General features: G+C 42.7%; 1 protein-coding gene across 13 annotated transcripts in view; it reads right to left on the reverse strand.

Moving 5' to 3' along the window:
* The window catches only part of PPFIBP1 (PPFIA binding protein 1), a 169,087-nt gene that overhangs the window by 2,591 nt on the left and 142,390 nt on the right, over positions 1-24,106 (reverse strand). For 10 of the 13 annotated variants that reach the window (XM_039482881.1, XM_039482853.1, XM_039482892.1 and 7 more), the window contains 14 exons: positions 18,969-19,029; positions 17,591-17,620; positions 15,865-16,036; positions 14,561-14,593; positions 11,985-12,126; positions 11,393-11,521; positions 10,497-10,647; positions 8,857-8,968; positions 8,055-8,143; positions 4,940-5,062; positions 3,473-3,598; positions 2,125-2,313; positions 591-770; positions 189-254 (listed from right to left, as the gene is read on the reverse strand). In XM_039482881.1, coding sequence (XP_039338815.1) covers positions 189-254; positions 591-770; positions 2,125-2,313; positions 3,473-3,598; positions 4,940-5,062; positions 8,055-8,143; positions 8,857-8,968; positions 10,497-10,647; positions 11,393-11,521; positions 11,985-12,126; positions 14,561-14,593; positions 15,865-16,036; positions 17,591-17,620; positions 18,969-19,029 — 1,603 coding nt within the window. The remainder of the gene's footprint in view (positions 1-188; positions 255-590; positions 771-2,124; positions 2,314-3,472; positions 3,599-4,939; positions 5,063-8,054; positions 8,144-8,856; positions 8,969-10,496; positions 10,648-11,392; positions 11,522-11,984; positions 12,127-14,560; positions 14,594-15,864; positions 16,037-17,590; positions 17,621-18,968; positions 19,030-24,106) is intronic. The other 3 variants (XM_039482925.1, XM_039482917.1, XM_039482951.1) reach the window with 1 other exon arrangement.

Genomic DNA, 24,106 nt, shown 5'->3' on the forward strand with positions numbered 1-24,106 from the left:
AAGGACTGGAAAAAAAAAAAAAAAAAAAGAATCAGCTCCCAAACACAGACAGTCTGCTAAAAAGAGTGAAGCAGAGTTGTGCTTGGCAATACTTTGGGACATTTCTTAGTACAGGAGGTTGTCTAAGGTTTTGGGCCATATTCAAAACATGGACGCTTTAGTTCTACTGGCAGTATCTTAAGGCTTACGGTCAAGTTGTTGATGCCTTCAGAGAATGCTCCTATTTGCCTCACTGTCCCTTCTGAATCTTCCATCTACAAGAAACAGGTCACAGGGAAAAAAATAATTTATACTCATCTGTGGTGGTGATTCAGTAAGTGCATTAAACAACAAACATTCTACATTATGCCAATTGTGGGGGAGTAAGTTTTGGTGTTGTGGAAAAGCTTACTTGTGCCAAATTAAGGTCCAAATTCTGTGCATAAGTAGTCCCTTTGGACTTGTGTCAGGAACCATATTTTTTGGCAGTATCATGGTGTTCCATGACTGCTGATGACAAGGAGTTAAACAATCCAAGGTAAACAACACTGGGTATGCCGTTCAAACCCAACAGTGCCATCGCTGAATTTAAACAGCAAAAGCTGGTTCACCTGCTCCAGTCTATCCAAATCGTCATCGTCATACACTCGGATATCCAAGCCAGCCTTGAATCCTTTCTTCGACCCACTTCCAGATGCCTGTCCCAGTTCCATCGGGCACACATACTCTTCCACATCATCCTGCTTCTTCTTCCTCAGACTTCCAAAATTGCTGAAGGCAAGCTTTTTTGGCTTAAAAAGTTGGAAAAAACTGTCATAAATTCAGGAACTGGGTAATTTACTCAGCCTGGATTTAATTAAGCTTTTATTCTTCCATCAGTTATTTAACTGCAAGCAACTAATAGAGGCTCAGATCCTAAACACGTTAGCCTGAATATTTCAAATTTCACTACAACCAAAACCAGGAAGAAACAGCTCCTCATTTTTCTTCTTATTTGTGTAACAGTAGCACCTAGAGATTCACAGAGTCCCATTGGGTTAAATACTGAACACACACAGAGTAAGAGACTGTCTCTGTCCCAAACAGCTTACAAATATAAAGGGACAGGGCAAAAGGCAGAAGAAAGGCGGCATTATCTTCATTTACTACTGGGAAACTAAAGCACAGAGACATCACGCAAGGTTACACAAAAAGCCTGTGGCAGAGCCAGGAACTGATTCTAGATCTCTAGGGCCCTACCAAATTCATAGTCCATTTTAGTCAATTTCACAGTCATAAGATTTTAAAATTTCATGGTTTCAGATATTTAAATCTGAAATTTCATGGTGGTGTAACTGTAGGGGTCCTGACCAAAAGGTGATGGGGGTCACAAGGTTTTTGTTGTTGTTTTTTGGGGGGGGGGAAGGGGGGAAGCACGGTATTGCCATCCTTACTCCTGCGCTGCTGGTGGTAGTGCTGCTGCCTTCAGAGCTGGGCAGGTGGAGAGCGACGGCTGCTGACTGGGAGCCCAGCTCTGAAGGCAGAGCCGCTGCCAGCAGCAGTGCAGAAGTAAGGGTGTGATGGTATGGTATTGCCACCCTTACTTTTGTGCTGCTGTTGGTGGGGCGCTGCCTTCAGAGCTGGGTGCCTGGCCAACAGCCGCCACTCTCTGTACACCCAGCTCTGAAGGCAACACAGAAGTAAAGGTGGTAATAGCACCTAAAATAACTTTGCGATTCCCTGTGACCCCCTTTTGGGGCGGGACCCCCAGTTTGAGAAACGCTGGTCTGCTTGGTGAAATCTGTATTGTACAGGGTAACTACACAAAAGACCAAATTTCACAGGAGGGACCAGATATCACGGTCAGTGATGCGTTTTTCATGGCTGTGAATTTGGTAGGGTCCTACAGCTCTCCTAACTCAGTCTAGCATCTTCACCACTGACCATCCTCCCACTCTAAAAAGCACTTCGATTGAGCAGGAACTGTCAGATTAAAAGTGTGATGCTCTACTAACTGAGTTAGCTTTCCTCCCTTCTGTGCACAGAGCGTCAGCGAACAGCACCCTGAACGCTTATAAAACCACCACGTCTGGCAAAGTGGCAATTTAACTGCTGCTTAAAATGCACACACACACAAACACTGGACAGTAATAAGCATTGACCTACCTTCACTTTGGCAGTAGCAGTTAAAAGGACATAGTCTGGAGATTCCATGGCTTCACGCTTTTGATGTTGGGCATCCTGACCAACCAGTAAATTGAAATGGGTTGCCAAATGGCGTCTCAGCAGTGTCTTGTTTGGTGGGATGTTCAGCAACTGTGCCATAGTTTCCACATTAAAACGAGGTTCCAAGACCTATGAAACAAACCACAGAAAGTCAAACTGAAATCAATACCCTTGGATTAGGTCTTGAGGATGCCAGCGGCCATGCCAGACTTTATGGGCATTTTTTGGGTTGCATAGGCCATTTTTAGGGGAAATGCACTATAAAAGAGAAGAAAAGAGTTAGACTCATAGACTTTAAGGTCAGAAGGGACCATCATGATCATCTAGTGTGACCTCCTGCACATTGCAGGCCACAGAACCTCACCCACTTACTCCAGTTAACATCTGTTGGGTTTAGAAAGGCTTATTCCTGTGGTTTGGCAGAGTTCTCAGTGGTAACAAACCAGTAAACAAGGGAAAGTAAGACTGACCCACTATTTTGTGTTTAAAATATGCCTTCATTTATGGTAAAAGATCTTTTCCACCCCCCCTTTCTTTCTTTCTTTTTAAATGTTACTCTGATTGGACAAATAGAGAGAGTGAGCGCTTGAGAGATCCTGTCATAAACTGATAATAGTATGCTAGTGTGCAATTTTCATCTTGGTTTTAATGTTGGAAACTTTATTTAAGCTTAACGACAATGATAATGGAAAGTGACTAGACATACAGTGGAAGTGTTCTGTGTGGTGTGTTTCTCAAACAGCACAGGAATGTTCTGCTTTCTATAATCAGTTTCTGTACAAGAATCTGATCTACCACCCAAGTTAGTCAGATGGCACTCTTGATTGTGATATCTGAGCCAACAGAGATTAATATCACTATACGAAGAAGATTTCTACTAATGACAGTGCCTGAAATCCAGAACGATCCCAAAGAAGTTTACAAACTGATGCACAAACTATACACAGGAATCAAAATACTCGCCCACTACAGAAGCACATCTAGCTGTTTACCAGCACACAGCAACACTATCAAACAATTTAGGGCAAGGAGTTGAGAATGCCTTACCTGAAAGGGAATGCAAGGGAAAATTTAGATGTACAGAAACATTGTTACCTAAACGGCCAGCGCATCAGTGTTTATAAAGGTTCCTAACAACAAGCTTACTAAAGATGACTGCCCATTTGGACAGACTGAAGTAAAAAGGGACACTGCTAACAAGGCAACACGTAGTTACACTTGATTTTAGCCATATACAGTATTAAAATATTATCTGGACTCTCTTGTAAGTGAAACACTAAACCCTTACCATAAGTCCACCATGCACACCACTCCCTCTCAAATTAGGTGCATATTCTGCTAGGTCAACTGAGCGTAACCACTCCATTACACGGTGATTGGTCCACTGAGAAACCTCTGATGGGGTGATGTTGTTCTGTAAACAGGAATAGTTACAGTCATGAAGATTTCTTAGTTCCAGCTTTCATTCAATTCCTTCTCTGCCCTTCACTTTAACCAACCTTCCACTCTCAAATGCATAACACTTTTCTTTTTTATTGGTACCTGGCGGCATTTTATTCTATCAGACTAGAGATGACCTAGACCAAAATCCCAGACCCCACCCACCCACCCCAAATACTGGGAAATTTCAAATCAGATCTACATTTTATGGGTCCAGCCCATGTCTTCATAAGAGATGCTGTACTAGGAGGCACCCTAAAAGTGACTGACAAGTTGAACAGATTTTCTTCTTCATGCTCTCATGCTCCTTGGCTGCTGTCTCTTGTTCAGCATCCTCACCTTTGAGTCTAGTATTTTTATTTATGTGTTGTGTGTGTTGAACAGGCTGGTGGTACTGCTGTTGGAGGGTGGAATAAAGAAAGCTACCTCATGCTCCTGTGAACATTATGAGAACTTGTCGGAAGCTTTTAGACAAGGCGTTGTGATTTGAAATGGTTCATTGTAACCAGGACACCAATTCAGAACTTGGAATATGTATATAGCTGCAAGATTCCTGAAGAAATATTGATCTGATCCATGCATATGCAGCTGACTGGTTATCTTGGTTGGAGGTCAACATTCTAACTCCCCCACCCCAAACTCTCATGCAGCAAGTGCGGTAAAATTATGTGAGCTGCTTCCATGAATGCAAAAAGCCTGATTCTGCTGTCGCTTACACCAGTTTTACACCACCGTTAACTTTAGTGGAGTGACTTCAATTTACACCAGTATATATAAGAATCCGTTATCCCCAAAGAACTGCTGTACTGGGCACCCCTTAGAGAAAAATGTGATGCATCTCGAACCACAGTTCTGATGGCCTTATCTTAGTTTCGTAATTCCCTCTCAAGAGCAAGCTGACCGTAAGACAAATACAGCTAGAGCGGTAGCCCAAGATAATATTTGATTAAAAGGTTCAACCCATTTTAGAAGGTAAATATTAAGAAAACTACAGATTTCATAAAGACTTAACAAGGCTTTACTGGGAACTGTCCACCTAATTCAAGACAATTAATAGATTCCACTTCCATCCTTAAAATAGCACAATACAGAGAGGGGAGATTTGACAAGAGGAACTGACTCAACAGGCTGGGGTAAGGGGAAGAAAAGGGGCCAGAATCCCAGATAGGTAAGGTCCAACATGAAAGCTGAAGGAAGGGAAAAGGTAAGGGATGGGCAGCAGTCAAGACTAGGGGTGGGTAGAGCAAGAATCACTTGTAAGGAAAGCCAGTGGATTATACTCGCCATGATTTAGCCTTCACTTAAAATTTGTTACCTCATCAGACGGCCTCCTACGCAGACAGTTGGGTTCAAAGTTATTTATCCTCAGGACCTGGATGGCTCTTTTAATGCTAAGATGGTGAAGGACACTAACAACTTTCAAGGACAGCAAGTCATCCTGTGAAAAATTAAAAAGGGGTGAAAACACACACACACACCCATTTATTTTTCTATAACAACATATGCCCTGAAAAGATAGATGTAGGTGTCTGCCTCCGGTGCCACATCTAAGAAATGCTGGGATAGCGCCTCCTTAAGGTAATTTTTAAGGATTAAAAAATTTTTTTTTTGCCTTGCCTCCCGCTAGATTTCCCAGAATTCTTTCTGCCAGCTGTTGTGTAACTTCCTTCATGCACAGAAGTTAGTGGAAAGGATTCTGCGGAATGATTTGAAGAGAGAGTGCCATAACCTGTCATCACCAATGCAACCAGCAACAGTATAACTTTCTTAACACAGAATATCATCAGAATATCATTTTAAAATTGTAATCCAACCTAGACTCAAGCTTTCACGTGGGAAAAAAAAATGAGAAAAATCCAGCCACAGTGCTTATATGAAAAAGTGAGCGTCCCCATGAAAAGAGAGGCAGCTCCTATAGTAAAACAAAGAAATAGTCATGCTGGCCTCACACCTACTGTAGCTGATAAATGTTTTTCAGGGGCTTCTGATAAGGAACTGGATGGTCAGGTGACTGACAACAGGTGCTGACCACAAGCGCACTAGAGAGGAAAAATGCTACTCTATAAAGACTGTTGAGGGCTCTATGTGAAATGGTTTGGTGGCTGTAGGCACCTACAAAGCGAGTTGAACTAAATCATGAAAACCACCTGTGACGGGTGCATAAACCCCGCACTGACAGGGCTTGGGAGGCTCCGGGGGCTAAAGCAGTCCTGTCTCTATCAATTATGCATGGTAGGGAGGAAGGCTTTAAAAGGGGGAAGCTGCAGTCAGCAAGGGGGAAACCCTGAGAAGAGAGCAACTAGAGAGCTCCTGGAACAGCCAGAGGAACCCTCGTACCAGAAGCCTCCCAGCTGTGCGAGGAGTCCAGCAAACCCGACAAGGAGGGGCTGACCCAGCTACCCAGCCACAAGGACTCCAATAAAGCTGCTACCCAGGCACCCCCGACATAAGGTGATGCCACTGACCTTTTTCGCCTTGTTATTGACACCAAGAGGGGATTGGTTTGTGCTGACCGGAACTTTTGTCTCCCCCCCCCCCCAGCCAGAAGTAAAGCGAGCAGGCCCACAAGGGTGGGCCACTACCAGGGCTACGGGTATGTCTACATGGGGATAAACAACCCGTGGCTGGCCTGGGTCAGCTGCTGACTTGGGCTTGGGGGGCTGAGAAATGGCTGCATAGACGTTCAGGCTCAGGGGACCCTGCGAGGGTGGAGGGTCCCAAAACTCAAGCTCCAGCCCAAGCCCGAACGTCTATGCAGCAGTTTTTAGCCCACAGCCCAAGTCAGCTGACCTAGGCCAGGTGCGGCTGTACTGTGGGGCTTTTATGCCATGTAGATGTCCCCTAAGAGACTGGGGACTATACGAGGCCAACCCTGCGGTGGAAACTGGGCCATATTATATGAGACCCTCAGTTTCCATTCAAAGAGCAGAACCTTGCCTCTCAGTTGCATTATGTCTTACCTGCCTTCAAACAAAACACTCTGGGCCTATTTCACCCATGGTATTTTAAGGTGGTGGAACGAGGTCAGAAGTTGGTCTGACATATTTAAAAAATACCACCTAATTATATTGAACTTAGTCTTAATTATTTAGAATAAATTTTAAAGAAAAATCCTGATTTAAAGATTAAAGGAACTTGCTCTGATTTTCCTACCCTAGTCACCCAAATGAACAGTAACAATATATTGAACATTTAATATTAAACTTCTTAGAGAGAAGAATTAAGACCATCTACTTGAATTAGTTAATATGAATTTGAACAAAGGCCCAATTTTCAGTAGGTAGATGGATGCTGTGACTATAAAATTTACACAAACCAATTGTGTCTACAAGTACTACACTTGCATTTGAAAATCATGCAATATTGTGTGCAAATTAAATAGGCATAGGGTTACCTCATTTTCACATACACATTTATACACATAATTCTCAAATGTTCAGACACAATGGAGATACGTGGGTATATTTTGCAAGTATACCTTACAATACTATCTTTGAAAACTTGGCCTTAAAATGTTCCATATTAGCGATAACCTGTGAAACAGTCACATAGGTAGTATTATTGGGGTTTACATCCTCTGTAGGATGTAGCTACTAGAAGGCAGCATACCACTGAATACACTTGACAATGTCTGACATTCCATTACAGGTTAGCGCACACAACATGGGGGAAGAGACACACAGACAATTACAGTATGCTATTCTATAAATATTTGATTTTAAAACACATTTCAAACTGTGGGAAATTTCTGACATGCTGACCTCTGGTAAACATTACTCTGTTATCATTCAGCAAATCTGCAGAACAGATTTTTGGAAAATTTAACAATTTTTAAATTATCTGCAGAAAATCCAACAAGACCAAATAAGCTGCTTTTCTGTTGAACAATTTTATTAAGATATATAGATAGATTTTCCATTCTCTGTTTTGTAAAAGCAAATGAGGTTAATCTTCTAAGTTTGTTAATTTACGTGAACTATAGTTATCTTCCATATAATAGATCTTTTCACTCTGGATAAAATTCACCCATGTACAGAGGGCGAGTGCAAGACTTATCACCATTTATGTCCCATCTTAAGCCCTCAGAATTGGGCCTCAGTCATGCATAGGCATTCTGCTGATCTGCACATGGGTGAATTTTACTTCTCTATGTAGTTATGACATAAGCGATAAATAATAAGGAAAAAGTCTTACTGATTTCCATTTTCTGAGTGCATGGGGAAATAAACTTTAATTGGGTAATACTTTTGGAATCACCATGATATATAGCAGGAAAAGCAAGTTTCTTTAGATTAGTGAGGCTCCAATTTACCACCTAGAATCATGTTACTCTGCATTAAAACAAACAAACAAACAAACAAAACCCCTAACAAAAATAACGAAAACCAAGAACACAAAATATGCCAGAAAATAACCTGTCATTTACTTACAACGCTCATGTAATGGAGCATTCGACCATCCACCCTTCCTTCATCAAATTGAGTCTTATACTGGGGAAGTCCAATATCATCCAACCACCCTAAGAAAAACACATATTACTAACTCAAAACACCTTTAGACTAAGGACAGTTATGTATCTAGCCGGAACTCTCCAGGTTATCATTACTCACAGGTATTCATAGATACTCAAATTATCCCGGATCCTTAACCCTCTGCCCCTATCTTAGGGTATGTCTATACTGCACACTCCTTAAAGCAGCATGTAGAGTACATAAGCAGCAGGTCCCCCTAGCATCGGTACGAACTGCCGTGAGGACAGTGAAACACTGCTTAGGTGAGCAAAGACATGCCTGAATACTTGGGGTCTGTACCCTATGCAGCTCTCTACATGCCCAAGCAGTGCCTCCCCTGTTTATACTGCTACTGTTAGCAGTGAACTGTCCCACTGCCAGAGTCTTTCCCCACCTCAGGGAAAGGCTTCTGCAGCAGATAAAGACTCTGGCACTGGGGAGAGGGTCCAACAGCTGCCCACTGCAGGGAGCTGCCGGAGCCTTTCTCCACCACAGTGAAAGATTTTGGCAGCAGGGGAAGGCTCCAGCAGCTCCCAGCAGCCTCCCCCTTGACAGAGCCTTATACTGCTCTGTTTAGCTACAAACTGCAGGGTGGATGCAGCCTGATGTTCACTGCTGTGTGTAGCTACACACACCCTACATGCTGCTGCCAGTAGTGGGCACTGTAGACACACTTTTAGAAAGCACAGATGCTATTATTTTAAACTGCAATGAATCTTACTGGTAACCCAGTTGTAATCCAGTTTTCCATGATTGTTTTCTTCTTCAGACCCCAGTGCCTGAAGAGCGAGCTGAAGTTTCTTCCGATGCAGTGGATGCTTGATTCCAAGTTCCTGTGAAGACAAAGAAACCAAAGCACTTAATTTCTAGCTCAGCAGCATATGGATTATGTGTGATTTACACAGAATCAAAATGTAAAAATAACCAAAATTCATTTTACTGAACCCACAAACTAACACACAAACTCCAACATGACAGGCCAAATTTTGGCCTTAGACACACACAGCAATTGCTGTTGAAATTAATAAGTATTGTGCACATGTATCAGGGGACAGATCTGGTCAGGTGCCTAAATTTAGATATCTAAATTCACAGTGAAGCACCTACCTGAGCACAGCTTGATATTTGTTGAGCACCCACCATACCCTAGGATGTCAATGGGACTGCAACTGCTCAGCACTTCTGAAAATCAGGCCACTTATTTACATACCTAATGCATTTAGATGCCTCATCCCTTTGGTGGTTGTTAGCCCCAATATTCTTATGTGGAGCAAAAAGAGCCCGCTCACTAAACGGTGATGGTAGTTGGCATAATATTTTAAGGGATAATATACTTATCTACCTACCTTAGAGTGAGGCAGGTAAGGTTGCAAGGTTTAGTTAGTTATTAGCTATAAAGCACTTTGAAAACAGGAAGTGCTATATAAATGTTAAGGAATAAGTGGCCTGATAAGATAGTCCTCCCCAATACTGTTGCAAGTGCAGCTGTCCCAGGAACTCCTCAAAGACTGTTTTTTGTTGTTGTTGTTGTTTTAACTAATACCTGATATCAAATGCAAACATTGGAGTGTCGGTAGGCGAAACGGCCATTATGGCCACACCTATTTTTAATTAAAAAAATGTTTTCTGATGGTGTATGATAGCGTATAACAACAGCTCTGAATAGCAGCTTTGAACTATCCGGGACTACTTAAGGAAGTGGATGCCTTATTTGTTTACAACAGTAAACTAAGCTAAACATTCAGTACAGCCAGACTTGTGACTGAAGTAAACGATGATAAATGCTGTGAACCCAAAGCAGGAAAAGAATTAACTTGCCCAACCTGAATGTAAAACTGTGGCATGGACAATTTAATTGAAAAGTTACATGAATTGAGGGCCTGATTCTCCAGTGCCTTGCACCTTGCACTGTCATTTATACCTGTACAAAGTGGATGGGGCATAAAACCAAATCAGAATAGTAGCCATTTACACTCACCTTGCACAGGGGTAAATAAAGGCATAAGGTGCAAAGAAGTGGAGAATCGGGACCACAAGCCAGTGGTATTGCAACAAGTGATTCCCTTATTTGAATATATATATTTAAATGTAATGATTGGAAGAGTTAGTTGATGTGCCAACATTTATTGCAGTTAAATCATACATTTAATTACCTCTTTCATTATGAACATTAAAATTCATACTAAAGTTAGACACAAAACAATTTTTTTTGCATTACTAAAGACAAATGTATTTTAAAGATTCACTTGCTGAGCTCTTTGATTTTAGTTGCATCTCATAGCCCTGACTCACACACACACAAAATGTACACCAATTCTTAACAATTATCCCCAATATAAATATTTTCCTAACATTTCTTACCTTTTCCAGATCCTGCTGAGAAGCTTGCAAGAGAGTCTGCCCAGACAGTATCCAGTGTTTGCCATGATTCATGTACGAACCTAAACCCTGGCCCTGGAGCCAGTTGCAAACTTGCTCCTTTGTCCATTTAGCAAATGGCATATCCAGGTCACTAAAAAGCAGAAGAAATATTTTTTTTTAAAATTACAAATTCATCGGTGTTTTTCAGAGCTGAGACAATGTACAAGAAGAGATGCGTGTCTGTATTATTTAGACAGTAAGCGACTTGGGAGAAGGTATGTCTATCGCTCTGTGTTTGTACAATAGCTAGCAAAATGGGACCCTGATCTCAGTTGTTGAAGCACTAGCATAATAAACATGACGATGACAGTTATTAGTCATCATCATCATCTGTGTATTTCAGGATGGCTTTAAAACTTTAAAATGTGACTGAAATATTTTCTTTACGTAAGATACTCCAGTGACCTACATTATAATGAAGGGAACTTTTATCAGCTTATGCAATGACCAAGGCCTTGATCCTGCCTGAAATCCATGTGGTGGACTGACAACTGCACCCATGTACATTCACTTCAGTGTAGCCCCATAGAGACAGATCCTGAGCCCATTCGCCCGAGAGCCCCACTACAGTCAATGGGACTGCACTCATGTGAATCACACAGCAGTGTGTGGCCATACTTAGTACATTAATTTCCCAACCATCCTCTTAAGGAGGACAACGTCCCAAAGAGCCAGGGCTTGCCTGTCTCCTTTTGCTAGCAATGCTAATGTTACCCTAACTTAACTTTTGCAAAGCACAATTCCTCCTAATACAGGAGTAAAACGAAAGCCTTCTACAAGGGCAAATAGAAGTGGAAAAAGCACTGTATGTTCTGGTTCAGTGCAGCGCCTCTTACCTGTTAGACTGCCCAAGATCTCGAGACCAGCCCAGTCTTGGTCCTGCAGTCGCTCTTGTCCCTCCTCTTTTGAACTCTGCCTCAGACATATCATCCGGGTTAAATGTGGTAGACTGGCTCCTTTTAAGCCTAAGTAAAGGAGGTTAATGTATGATAACCAGGAATAAATTCCTCTATTGTCACAATCACGGAATACACTGCGGAGTCTTGAAATAAGCTGTAATAATGTTTGCACTTTTTCATTTGCACTAAGCCCCTAAACTACTAAGTGTGTGTCTAAGGGGGTGGGGTGGGAGGGGGAAGAAGGATGAGAAACTGAGAACAAAGAAGTAAGAGAGAGAACAACAAAACCAACAAAAACATGCCAGGCACGGCAGTGACTTTGCGATAACGATAACGATTTACTAAGAACGGTGTTGAGATCACCAAGCCATTCCACCTAGGCCACCAAACAGAGTGCAAATGGTAATGACTTCATTATGTCCAGCCTGAGCTGCACTTCTAGTGACCTAGAGAGGAATGGTTACATATCCCGTTAGCAATCCCCCTGATGATCCAGCCCTACAGGATGTTCACTTTTTTTTAAACTTACCTTCCAAATAGTTTCTTGATTCCGCGGGCTTTCTTCTTGGAGTCTGGAGAAGAGGGAGACATCTGCCCACTATCAGTTTCCTTCGGTCGAGGGGGCAAACCCGCTAGGTCCAAGTGATCTGCAGATCCCTTTTCTGTTTCAGCTATTACAAAACAAACCCCAGTAGAACTTCACCTGGCAGTACTTCATCTGCGTTTCACATTCTGAGCACACTACTGAAGTCTGTAACCACTCTGCCTGGAATTACTTTGAAGCATCGATTTTAAGAAAACAGGGGGATTCAAAGGAGATAAAATGTGTTCCTTTCAGCGGTCTAGTGTTTGAAAATCAGTAGCACCCAATAACATCAATATGTTGCATTCATTAAGTACCTTGCACTAAAAGACCACAAGACGCTTTATGAATTACTAATAAATTAACGCCGTAGATAACTCTGTCACGGAAACGTTATTTCCCCCATTTTACATACAGATACACCGAGGCACAAGGAAGCCCCATAGGAATCCAGTGGCATAGCAGGGAGTAGTACCCAAGGATGCCCTAAGCACTATAAAGCATTTTCACACCAGTGTTCCTAATAAAATGCAATTTCTGATTAGATCCCCATCTAGCAAGATCTACCAACAGCCATCTCCTTCTGACTCAAAAATGCAATTGGGAAAAGTGGGCCTTACGCTTCTGCACATAGTGGAATACTTTGCTCCTTCACAGACAAGTACCATTACTTCTTATTTAAGAGTCAAAGGATGGATGTATCTAATACCCACCATTGCATAGGGAAACAACCTGGTGCCATCCAGGATGGAAATCTTACTTCTTTATCCTGTATTTGTCTACAGAGACTTCATATTCACTCCAGGTGAACCTGGGGACTGCTCAAGAATGTACTTACCAACCAAAATTATAAAATGAAAAAGAAATAAATAACAGAAAAATATGCTAAACAGACGATTAAACAAATTGCAGAATCTAATATTCTACTTAAGCAGAGATGTGCCAGCAAGTGCCATACAGCTGTGGGCAAACAAACCACGAGGAGTTTGTTTACGTCACTTATTCGCTAATGGAAGCTTAAAACAAAACTGAAGAAGAGTGACTCTAAATCTACTGCCTGGAGTCTGTTAAAGTGAAACAGCCATAGCCAAAATGTAGCCCCTGGAGACCACAGAGTGGTTTGTGGCCACCTTCATCATCTTTAATATGGATGGACAGCTACAGCCACCATCATTTGTTTTAAAAAATAAACTCTGTATTGCCTTTCAAGAGAAAACAAGGTTCACAAAGCAACTACCAGTCATTTGGATCAAGATGGAGCACAATATACTGGGACCAATAATTTAATACCTCAAAGTTAATGATGAAGGTGGCTGCAATTTGCTCCAATTAATGCAAGTTAGGCGTGGCCCTGTAGCTCCTGGGAACTCACCGGTGTGGCTCTTAGTTCGGCAGAGTTTCAGTGTCCTAGCAAAAGGTCAATTAGCAGGTCCCATATTAGCAATATCTTCTCTAATGGCCGAACATGAAGAGAGGCAACTATATCATTTATTTTAACATGTGCTTTCGGAGCACTTCAGCTCCACTGATGGGTGAACGAGGTGCTCAGTGCTGGAGGACAGAGCTACTGTACAGGTACGGTATTTTAGTAAGGAATCTACTTTAGGAAAAAACGCATTTAAGCAGCATTCTTGGTGGGAAACATAAGGACATGGTTGAATGAATCAGAAGCAGAGGTTTGCGGGTACTAGCCGCTCACTGCATCTCCTTCATCACTGAAATAATCCTTCAAAATAGCTGTTTTATGAAAGTGATGTTCGGAAATTTGGAACACTAATGGGAAATAAGGAGACTACCTCTATTTCTGTCTTGTCTTAGGACCATATTTGCCTTCAGTTACCATCACTGATTTAGGGTTACATGGGTGTACATAAAGGCAACACATTCCATTCTGGTTCCTATACTGCCCTCATCCACCAGCATAGCTGAGCACCCGCCAGAACTACCAGAGTAGCATATGTCATGTGTGGTTTTTCTCTCTGATGTTTATTACATTAATTTCTTCCTTAGTTATTTGGAAAAGAGGAATCATGTATCCCTCCCTTCAGTGCTACCTTAATTAAAGCCGTACAAATACTGCCAAAACTCATGTTGCATTACCTGTTAGCATCTTCCAGAAGCACTGAGCTGGATGACAACACAAAGAGGTGATGATCTGAGTAACCACCAAGTCATTATGATAAAAGTGAGCAGAATGCGTGGCCAGGCCTCTGTAGATTACACACACTTCTACAATTACCTCCCATTCTCTACCTTCTTTTTTGCCTTGATGGGTAACCTTGTGTTCGGAGGTTCATTCACCTTTGCAAGTCTACCCGCAACGTGTCTCATTAGTAGTGGTTATCATGAAACAATGCAGCAGACTTTGAGTAGTGGGCCAGTGTTAAACAGAACATACGTTTTAGTGTTTCAACACAGAGATCTTGTTTCTAGCTTGGTTTTAAAAAAACATGGCCATAACCAGCTGTTAGCAGCAATCACAGCAGAGCACTGGTACAGGCAGACATGCAGGACTACTATACCTAAGGTAGGTGCACTTGCACTTCGACTGCGATCTTCAGATATCCAAACAATGCACATAACCACACGCAGCACAATGGGAGAGAATACGCAGAACGACAAGGTAAAACATACATCAAAATTTACACTGGCAAAATACAAGACAAGGGGAGAAAAGTAAAACAGACACATGCACCACACACAGCACTGAATTCACACACAGATTAGGATTACTGTTAATCCCTTCCTCACCAAAATGTAACATAGCAAAGCTATATATTAATGAGGGTAAAACAACATCCCGATGATTTCAATCAGCATTTGAGCACAAGAAAGTAAAAGACTGCATGTGTCATAATAATTCATTGTGCCTGGGCCTCACAATACCCCTATGAAGGAGACAAGTATTATTGACTAGTTTTCCAGATGGATACACCAAAGCACAGACAATATAAGTGACTTGCTCAGATTTATAAAGCAAATTCATAGCAGAGCTAGGAGCAGAACCCAGGGACCCATCTCCCAGTCCTCTACTGGGACCACTATACCGCACTGCTTTCAGCCAGGAAGGATTATTTTAAAATTGCTATTTTTGTTACACTGCAGACATCGTACAAAAACATCTTAGTGGGACGAGACAACTGGTCTAATCATTGAAACCTGTTCCATGTAGGCCAATCAATTTTCATATTCTATATGGGAGAGGAAGACATGGGCCATATATAACAAGGCTGTGGGTAAATTAACTCCCTGGGGCACAGGATCGGAATGACTATTAAGTAGGCAAGAGTGGAAGACTTTTATTCTGACCGAGGAGGCAGTAATCCCATTTAAACTTCTGAAGGATGGAGGTTTTTCTCTGCTCTTCTCCCAGGGGAGAGATGTATCTCAGGTGCCCACCTTTTGCTGGCACTTTTAATAAAAAGACGGAAGACAACTGTAGTAGAGGTGCTATTGTAGGTATAATATTGGACTATGGTAACACCACTGCACTTGTGATAAGATTAAGGTATTGAGCAGAGGTTGGAGCAGGAGAAAAATGCATATGAACCGCTGCATTTCAGCAAGGAAACTGCTACTTTAAAATTGCAGTATGCTATACAGGGTCTGAGCAGAGAGGTCAAGGCAAGGGTTGGATTGAACTGCTATGCAACAGCACAGCACTTTTCTTGCGCAGCCATCAGTTACTCCAGTTCTTTGGGTCATACTGTGGCTGGCCCTGCCCCTGTTTAGGATCGCTACAATATGCATAAAAAGAAACCCCCATCATTATTAAAGAGTCTTGTTCAAAATACACTGGAGATGCTATCAGGAGCATGGTACCTACCCAAATTAGGTGCACTTGCTGTCCTCTTGTTATTTTTTATCTTGAAAAAGCCTCGTCCAAATGAAGATCTGGCTTTTCGGGTACCAAAACTGTCCTCATCTCCGGTACCACTATGGCTTGGGGATTTTGGAGGAAGGGTTCCACACTTGTTTCCTTCCACGGGAGCTTTAGTCTGATTAATCAAGAAAACAAAACTTCAAAACTTAATCTTACTGCACTACAAAAAGCTTTTAATTGTGCACAGTCAGTTCTGAAAGGTAATCTGGAAATAAAGGTAGCATTTGCACTGTAAAATAGACTATAGCATGCATGTACCAAGTCTAGATTAAATAAGCAAGATCTTCAGTTAAAATGTGTTTGGGACTCAATTATATTTACTACCTGTTTAACAGTAGCATTTCTGTACTAAATGTTTCAGATCTTGCAAATGTGGCCCTTTGAAATTATAAATTAACCACACATTCACATAAGGTTTGATCCTGTGAAGTCCTGAGCTCCCTCATCTCCCACTGAAAGTTTCTGGAAAAAGGGAGGAAGAACAAGCACCTCATGACTGGCCAGTTCTCTGAAGGTTGCCAGAAAGTCTCCATGGACCATCAGCGGTTTGCAGAGCACAGTATGAAAATCACTGGACTACCAGCCTATTTCCATTGTCCAATTGAAAGACACAGAAGCAAATGGCATAAATGGTGGAGACATAAATTAGATTTGTAAAATTCTGGCAGCTTTGATAATCTAAGATGATTGTAATATTAATAAGCACATCTCTATTTATTCTGGGTTTTTAAACATATGACTTAACTTCTCATGGTCTCTGATTGGCAAGGTAAACACAACAATACTCCCTTTGCTGAAAAACACAGTCATGACTATAAAAGTGGTATTTGAGATGCAAGGATTCTTCGCCATTACTTAGAATTTCAGTAATTCACTGAATTACTTAGAATAGGAAATAGTGGCTGTGTACTAGGGTGGTTGGTAAATGGTTACTTTTTAATGGCAAGCGCTGTAAAAAGATAAGCTCCAAAACAATGGGAACTTGGAAGATTTCCAAGGTAGAAAAACAAGTTAATTACAAATGGTAGAGAGCTAAATAATAAATCTGAGACCCAGCTTTGTTAGTTTGTGGTGGAGCAATGTGTAACCTCACAGGGTTGCAGGGCTGGAGACACTCTATATCCTTTGATCCTGGGCTGTCAAGGGATGAGAATGCTGAATCAGCAGCATGCACCCTGCCATGTGAGAACAGGAACTGCTTGTGCTGCTCTGTAAGGAATCCTCTGGCTGGCTCAAGAGAAGCATCAATGGTTTGCACTGCAAGCCCACTGGAGTCCTCCTTAGCCAGGACAGCGTACCACAATAAGGGGTGTCTTTGGGGCCGGGTGAGTATAGGTGAGGGGAGAACCTCAACTAGGAGACAGAGCGGTTTGAATATGTTTGCCCCAAGAGAAGGTGAGGAACAATAGGTAATGGGTGATTTTATTTATTCTCAGCCAGTCAAAATGAAGAGCCATGTGTGAGAAGACAAGAGTGAGTGAGAGAATATAAATTTGACACAAAGTGATGGTGGAGACCTGAATATATTCTCTGAATCTCACTCCACAATCTTGCTTGCAGGTCTGCTATTCTCCCTTCAAAATTCTGATAAAATGTTAATAAAACTACGCTATTTAAAACACCTTCTGCTCTCTGCATTGCTTCACACGAAGACACACATACAAATTACCTCTGCTGGTTTCTGTACAGGTTCTTTGTCCTGTTTGGGAAGGATTGAGAAGTGTTAAAATTCTTAGTTACCTCATCATTTAATTCATTTCAGTTAAAAATAGTGAGATTTCTTTCCTCTTCTATTTTTCAAAAGGAATCACTTAAGAACTACACTTCCCCTAGATTAATGTCACTTTTTATTTTTCCCCATACATGCAGTTCTATTTAGGTTTTGGATTTCATAATATAGTCCTTTTTAGATCTTGATTTATTAATGGCTTTGCACAACCAAGACTGGTTTTAATTACAAAAATTAAATGAATTTAGCGCTGGTAAAAAAGCATCTCTCTCTGAGCACAGTGCAAATAAATCTTATGGGGTACAACTGCAGGTTTGCCCTTCCATAGGCCTGCACATAACAGTCAGCCTGAACTAGAGCTAGTTATCACGGCTTTGGCTATAATGGGACTCAGATCTGACCTGTTTAGTTTTGGTTCTCGTTATGACAGATAAAGGTTTTTAACCCTAAGCAAAATTCACCCTTTCCTCCAGTTTCCTCCATCTCGATCATTCACCCATCTCTATTGCTGAGATGCTGGGGGCCCCTTGTCTTGAACTTGCCCTGCTAACTTACATGACAATGGCAAACTGCTTTGTCTTTACTAGGATTTTACCTCTAGTTAGGTAACTTGAATTAAGAATACACCTTTTTACCTAATGAAGCCACAGCTTTGGAGTGCAGGTGATTTACTTATGTAAATACCTCATACAGTAAGAGGATAGACCCCTAAATATTCAGGGACAGATTTTCTTCACCAATATCCACAGAATTTTGTTACAAATGGGGTCATAGCTAGCTGTAAATTGAATGAACAGAGCTATGCTCTCCTCCAAACTAATCTGGGGCAGGCAGGCAGAGCTGGTAGAGGAACTGACTCCATGCCACCTAAGGGTATGTCTTCACTACCCACCGGATCGGCGGGAAGCGATCAATCCAGCGGAGATTGATTTATCGTGTCTAATCTAGAAGTGATAAAGCAACCCCCGAGCACTCTCCTGTCGACACCAGTACTCCAGCTCGGCGAGAGACGCAAGCAGAGTCGATGGGGCAAACGGCAGCAGTCAACTCACCGCGGTGAAGACACCACGGTAAGTTGATCTAAGTACGACGACGTTATTCACGTAGCTGAAGTTGCGTAACTTAGATCGACCCCCCTCCCCCGCCCCGCAGTGTAGACCAGAGCTAAGAGACCTCCCCCACCACCACCACAGGACTTCTCAACTAGCCAGCTCCAGCCAGATTCCAGCCCCTTGCACCCCTCAGGGGACCAGAATTGGTGTAGACAATCTGGGCCTAGGTATTAAGGGGAAAGAAAGGACTAAAAAACAAAACCAACCACTTCTGATGCCTCTTTCTTCAAATTGCCCAGACTGCTGGATTTTTGCAGGGCTGACACTCTACAATAAGACCATAAAAATCAAAATGAGTTATGAATGAAGCTAGATCCCATTGTCTCAAAGGCAAATGTATTCTAAAGAACTATATAAAGATTGTATTACAGCCCTCCCTTTTAACTCCTCCCATGTGGTGGCTAGGCATTGCAAGGAGATCTTCCATAGCATAATTACTGCTATGTTAAGGTACAAGAGGATGAGCTAATGATGGAGGCTGTTTAACTCTGAAATTCTTTGCTTCTTATTTTAAATTAAATTTTCCAAAAGGTAGGCTGAAATAGACATCCAAAATATGTACTTGCATGAGCCAAATTGCACGCATAACTTGCAAGCTCTTAGTGTTAAATTTGCATGTATGCATACAGTAACCATTTTGTAAAGGTTTCATTCAAGCAATTTAGGTGGACATTTAAAAATTCTCTGTTATTTCACTTGTAAAGAAGTGCATATACATTTTAAAAACAAAATACAACTATTCTTAAAGGAAAGTCCCCCAAGGAAAAAAATCACTTATTTTAGGATTTCAGTCAAGATAGAAAAGAAACTGCTTTGGGATCACAAAGAAGGAAAATGCACACACTATTTTTAGATTGCAAAAAATTGAAAAAAACTGAACTAGGAAACATTTTAAAAGAAAGACACAACATTGTCAACAACGAGTATTGCCAAATTTCATTTTCAGAGACTTAGGTTATTAAGTCACTGAGCTGCTTTTGAAAACATAACCCTAAATCCCATTTTCAGAAGTGACTTTCAAGGAGACATAGGTCTGGTCTATATTATGAAGTTAGGTCGACATACGCTGCCTTGCGTCAACCTAATTGTGCACATGTCTACACTTACATTTGTCTCCCATTGATGCAAGCACCCCATATGGTCGATGTACAGAAGAGCTGCATGCCATACTTGGCAGAAACCCCATCAACACTGTGGATACCTCCGAGGAGACTGAGACACAGACTCCTGCCATGAACAGCGAGGATGAGGAGGAAGATGAGGGATGACATGAGCCAGGACCTGTTTGAGATTCCACTGCAGTCCAGTTAGTCCCGGCAGTTGGGCACGGGTGAGCCCAAAGCAAGGGAAGTGTAAATGTATTTCCCATCACAGTGATGTACCGATGGCACCTCCAACTTAACAGGACACAGCTATCGACTTTTCATTAATTGACTTGTACTAGAAGTACAAAAAAGAGCTGTAGCGCTGCTATCTGCTTTTCATTCCCCACTAGAGTTAGGGAGGGGAGACCATGCGGAGCAGTTTGTTTCTGTGCACAGGGATGTCCCTTGAATCCTCCTGAGAGATCTTAATGACACTTTCATGGAGGTACTCTGCAGTCCCCTCCCGAATGTTTCCGACGACAGCCTTATTCCTTCCTTTGCGGTAGGGCACTTTCGCATACCAGCTGGCAATAACTTTGGCAGCCACCACTGCAGTGCACAGGGTAGCAGCATATGAGCCAGGGCAGTTCCAGGACGCCAGCAGCAGCTGCACTCTCTGTGCTTTTGTTACCCTCTGGAGAGAGATATCAGCTAAAATCACCAATGCCTGTGGAAAATGGTGCCAGTATTCGGTGTCATCGCCTTATACTCAGTTTCATGCATCTGAGCAATTCCCTCCTCATTTCCCTCACCCTGGTGGGACGTATTCACCATGGCTGTGAGTGGTGCCATACACAATCATTCAGAAGCAGATGTGTCAGCGAGCACGTCTTGTTTAAAACTTTATGGGAGCAAGGGAAGGGAGTTCTGAATCTCAAGTTTCACTTTCCATTGTGACTACACTGACAACAGTACCTCTATGTGCTTTATCTGCAGCTGCTCCCATTGCACCCTTGAGGGGTTCCCTCTCCACACCCATGGAATGCCTGAGCTAGAGAAGGAGGTGAAAGAAGAGGATTCGGGATGACATGTTCAATGAGATCCTGCAAGACAGTGCTGCATCAAACCACAAGCAAGGGGCCTGGAATAACACTGCAGATAGCCTGGAGAAGGAAAGAACGGACAGGAGAAAGGCCCAGGAGTCCCAGCAGAAAAAGGAGAGGAAGATGCACCAGGAGAGGAAGATGCACAGGGGCTTCAACAGCAGCAAACATAGATGCTGCAGACTGTCACAGACTGAGAGGTTCAACGGTCACGGGCTCACTTCCCTTTGCAGTCCATGATGAACTCCATTACAGCACCTCTCTCCACCCACCCTCAATATTCCATCTGGCATCAGGGGTCGTATTCTTACATATACCACTCCACACTGGGGACATTAGGAAAATGACAGCTTCAAGTACACTGACTTGTGAAAGCCACAATTGCCATATACGTAGGTAAAATGGATATAAATGTTCTCTCTCCTTGTTAATAAATTAGTGGAACAGAACTTAAGTTTTTAAATGTATTTACTTTTACATTGCACAGATTTTTCTTTGCACTGTTTTTGTTATTGAATAAAATTCTATTACTTGGAAAATAATTCCTCTTTATTAGCTTACAATATATGTTGCAGAATGCCTAGCATCTCTAAAACCACCCACTTGTTACTGTACAACATGAGACAACTCATAGGATCAGTGACAAACAGTATAATCATCCTAAATGGGCAGCAAGCCTTGCAAAAATAATAGGTGCATTGACAGTGTATATTCACAGATGTACACCAAGGCACCTCACAGTGTCTGACATGCCCCAAAAGCGTATGGCCAGGTTGAGCACAGTACACCATAATGCATTATTCTGGCTCACTGTTAAAGTGCTCCTTCAAAGCCTCCATGGGCCATACAGCTCCACATTGAGCTCTTCTAATAACCCTTGCATCTGGCTGTTCAAACTCAGACGACAGCTGCTCCACCTTCGCCCTCCACCACAGTGGCAACTTTCCCCCCTTTGCTTCACAGATGTTACGCAGGATACAGCAGGCAGCAATACCATTGGAATGTGTTTCGTACTGCGATCCAGTCTTGTGAGTAAACAATGCCAGCGTCCCATCAATTTTCCAAAAGTGCATTCAACTGTCATTCTGCACTTGCTGAGCTGGTAGTTGAATCTTTCCTTGGTGCTGTCGAGGTGGCCAGTGTACAGCTTCATGACCCAGCGGAGCCAGGGAAAGGCTGAGTCCCCAGGATCACTATTGGCCAATGGTAATCCATTGGTCCAGAAAGAAAGTCCTTGCTTGTAGCTTTATTAACTGTCCTGTGTTTTTTAGAGACATGAGTATCATGCACCTTTTCTGACCAGCCCACATTGATCTCAGTGAAGCGACCCCGGTAATCCAACAATGATTGCATAACGCTAGAAAAGCAGCTCTTTCTGTTAATGTACTCTGTGGCAAGGTGCTCTGGGGCCAAAATAGGGATGTGTCCCCCATCTATCACTCCACCACAGCTCTGGAACCCCACTGCTGCAAATCCATCCACTATATTCTGCATATTGCCAGGAGTCACAGCCTTGCATAGCAGGAGATGATTAATGGTCCTGCACACTTGCATGACAGCAGCCCCCTCAGTGGATTTTCCAACTCCAAAATGATTTCCTACTGACAGGCAGCAATCTGGCATTGCAAGTTTCCACAGTGCGATCGCCACTCACTTCTCCACTGTCAGTGCAGCTCTCATTCGGTGTTCCTGCACTGGAGGGCTGGGGTAAGCTTGGCACACAGTTCCAGGAATGTGACCTGGCACATCTGAAAGTTCTGTAGCTACTGCTCGTCATCTCAAGCCTGCAGTACGATGCAATCCCTTCAGTCAGTGCTCGTTTCTTGGACCCAGCAGTGGCACTCTGCCATTTGCAGCTGCTCCATGAATGCCACCCACAACCTTGAATTGATTCTCGCCATGTCCCTCAGCAAAGTGTCTTGCAGGAAATTCTCATGTTCCCCGCTGACTTGGTTCTTCTTACGACTCTGCAAATACTGAAGGATCATGCATCCTGTGCTTGCAACAGTTATAACGTTAGTGAGAGCTGTGCAGGCTTCATGCTTCTGTCAGAGATGTGGACAGCAAGGAGTGCCATGTGGGTTTGTGGGATTTTTTAAAAAGGTGCAAAAATTATGGGATATAGATGAAATTATGGGATGGCAACAGTTGCATGTTGCGAAGTTGACTCCTTGCTCCAAGGCACTCAAGGTGACTCATTTTGGCCCCACCATACATCGTCAAAAATTCCCAAAGCAGCGCGGGCCGAGGAACGTACTGGCCGCCGCTTCCAGCAGCTCCAATTGGCCTGGAGCAGCAAACTGCGGCCACTGGGAGCTGCAACCGGCCAAACCTGCAGATGCGGCAGGTAAACAAACTGGCCTGGCCCACCAGGGGCTTTCCCTGCACAAGCGGTGGAACAAGTTTGGGAATCACTGGTCTAGATGGCTGGCTGGGAGGGCCATTAGGGAAAACAATAGGTTTTAGAAGATGCTAATCTCCCACCGGGGAGCCTTCCCGAAGATGCTACAGCCAGCCTTCGAGTCATAGCTGCTTTGTTCCTACAGGGGCATATGACCAAGTCACCTGGTACTGGACTCCATCTTGGAATACCAGTGTTTTTCCACTGACTGGGCATGGGAACCAAGAGGGGAGACAGAGGATTCCCGCCATATGCAAAAGCTATTTAAGGCAGGGGAGTGACATCATCATGGTTCTTCACCGACTCCCCACCCAAGAAGACTGCTGGAAACACCTGTGGAACAAAGACTGGACTAGGGGAGAAGGGCTGGACCCAGGCTAGAGGGATTTCTAGCCTGTGAAAGGAATACCTGGGGTTTTAAGCTGCAAGCAAGTGCAGCTTGCCCTCAAGAATCTCTGCAAACTACATAAAAAAACAATTAGGATGAGAATTTGCTACTCATATCCAATCTCTTTATTATCTTAAAAACTTAGATTACCTCAAATAAACAAAAATGCAATCTGCTTTGATCTGTTTGTTATCCCTCATAATCACTGAATATCTATCTTTTGTAGTTAATAAACTTGTTTTTGTTTTGTCTAAAACCAGTGTGTGGAAATCATAACTGAGGGCAGAAAGCTGTTGCCTATCTCTCTCCACACTGAGGGAGGGGGCGAATTTTATGAGCGTACGCTGTACAGTTTTCTGTGCAGTGC

The sequence above is a fragment of the Mauremys reevesii genome, linkage group 1 (genome assembly GCF_016161935.1).
Source record: "Mauremys reevesii isolate NIE-2019 linkage group 1, ASM1616193v1, whole genome shotgun sequence".
Taxonomy (NCBI): domain Eukaryota; kingdom Metazoa; phylum Chordata; order Testudines; family Geoemydidae; genus Mauremys; species Mauremys reevesii.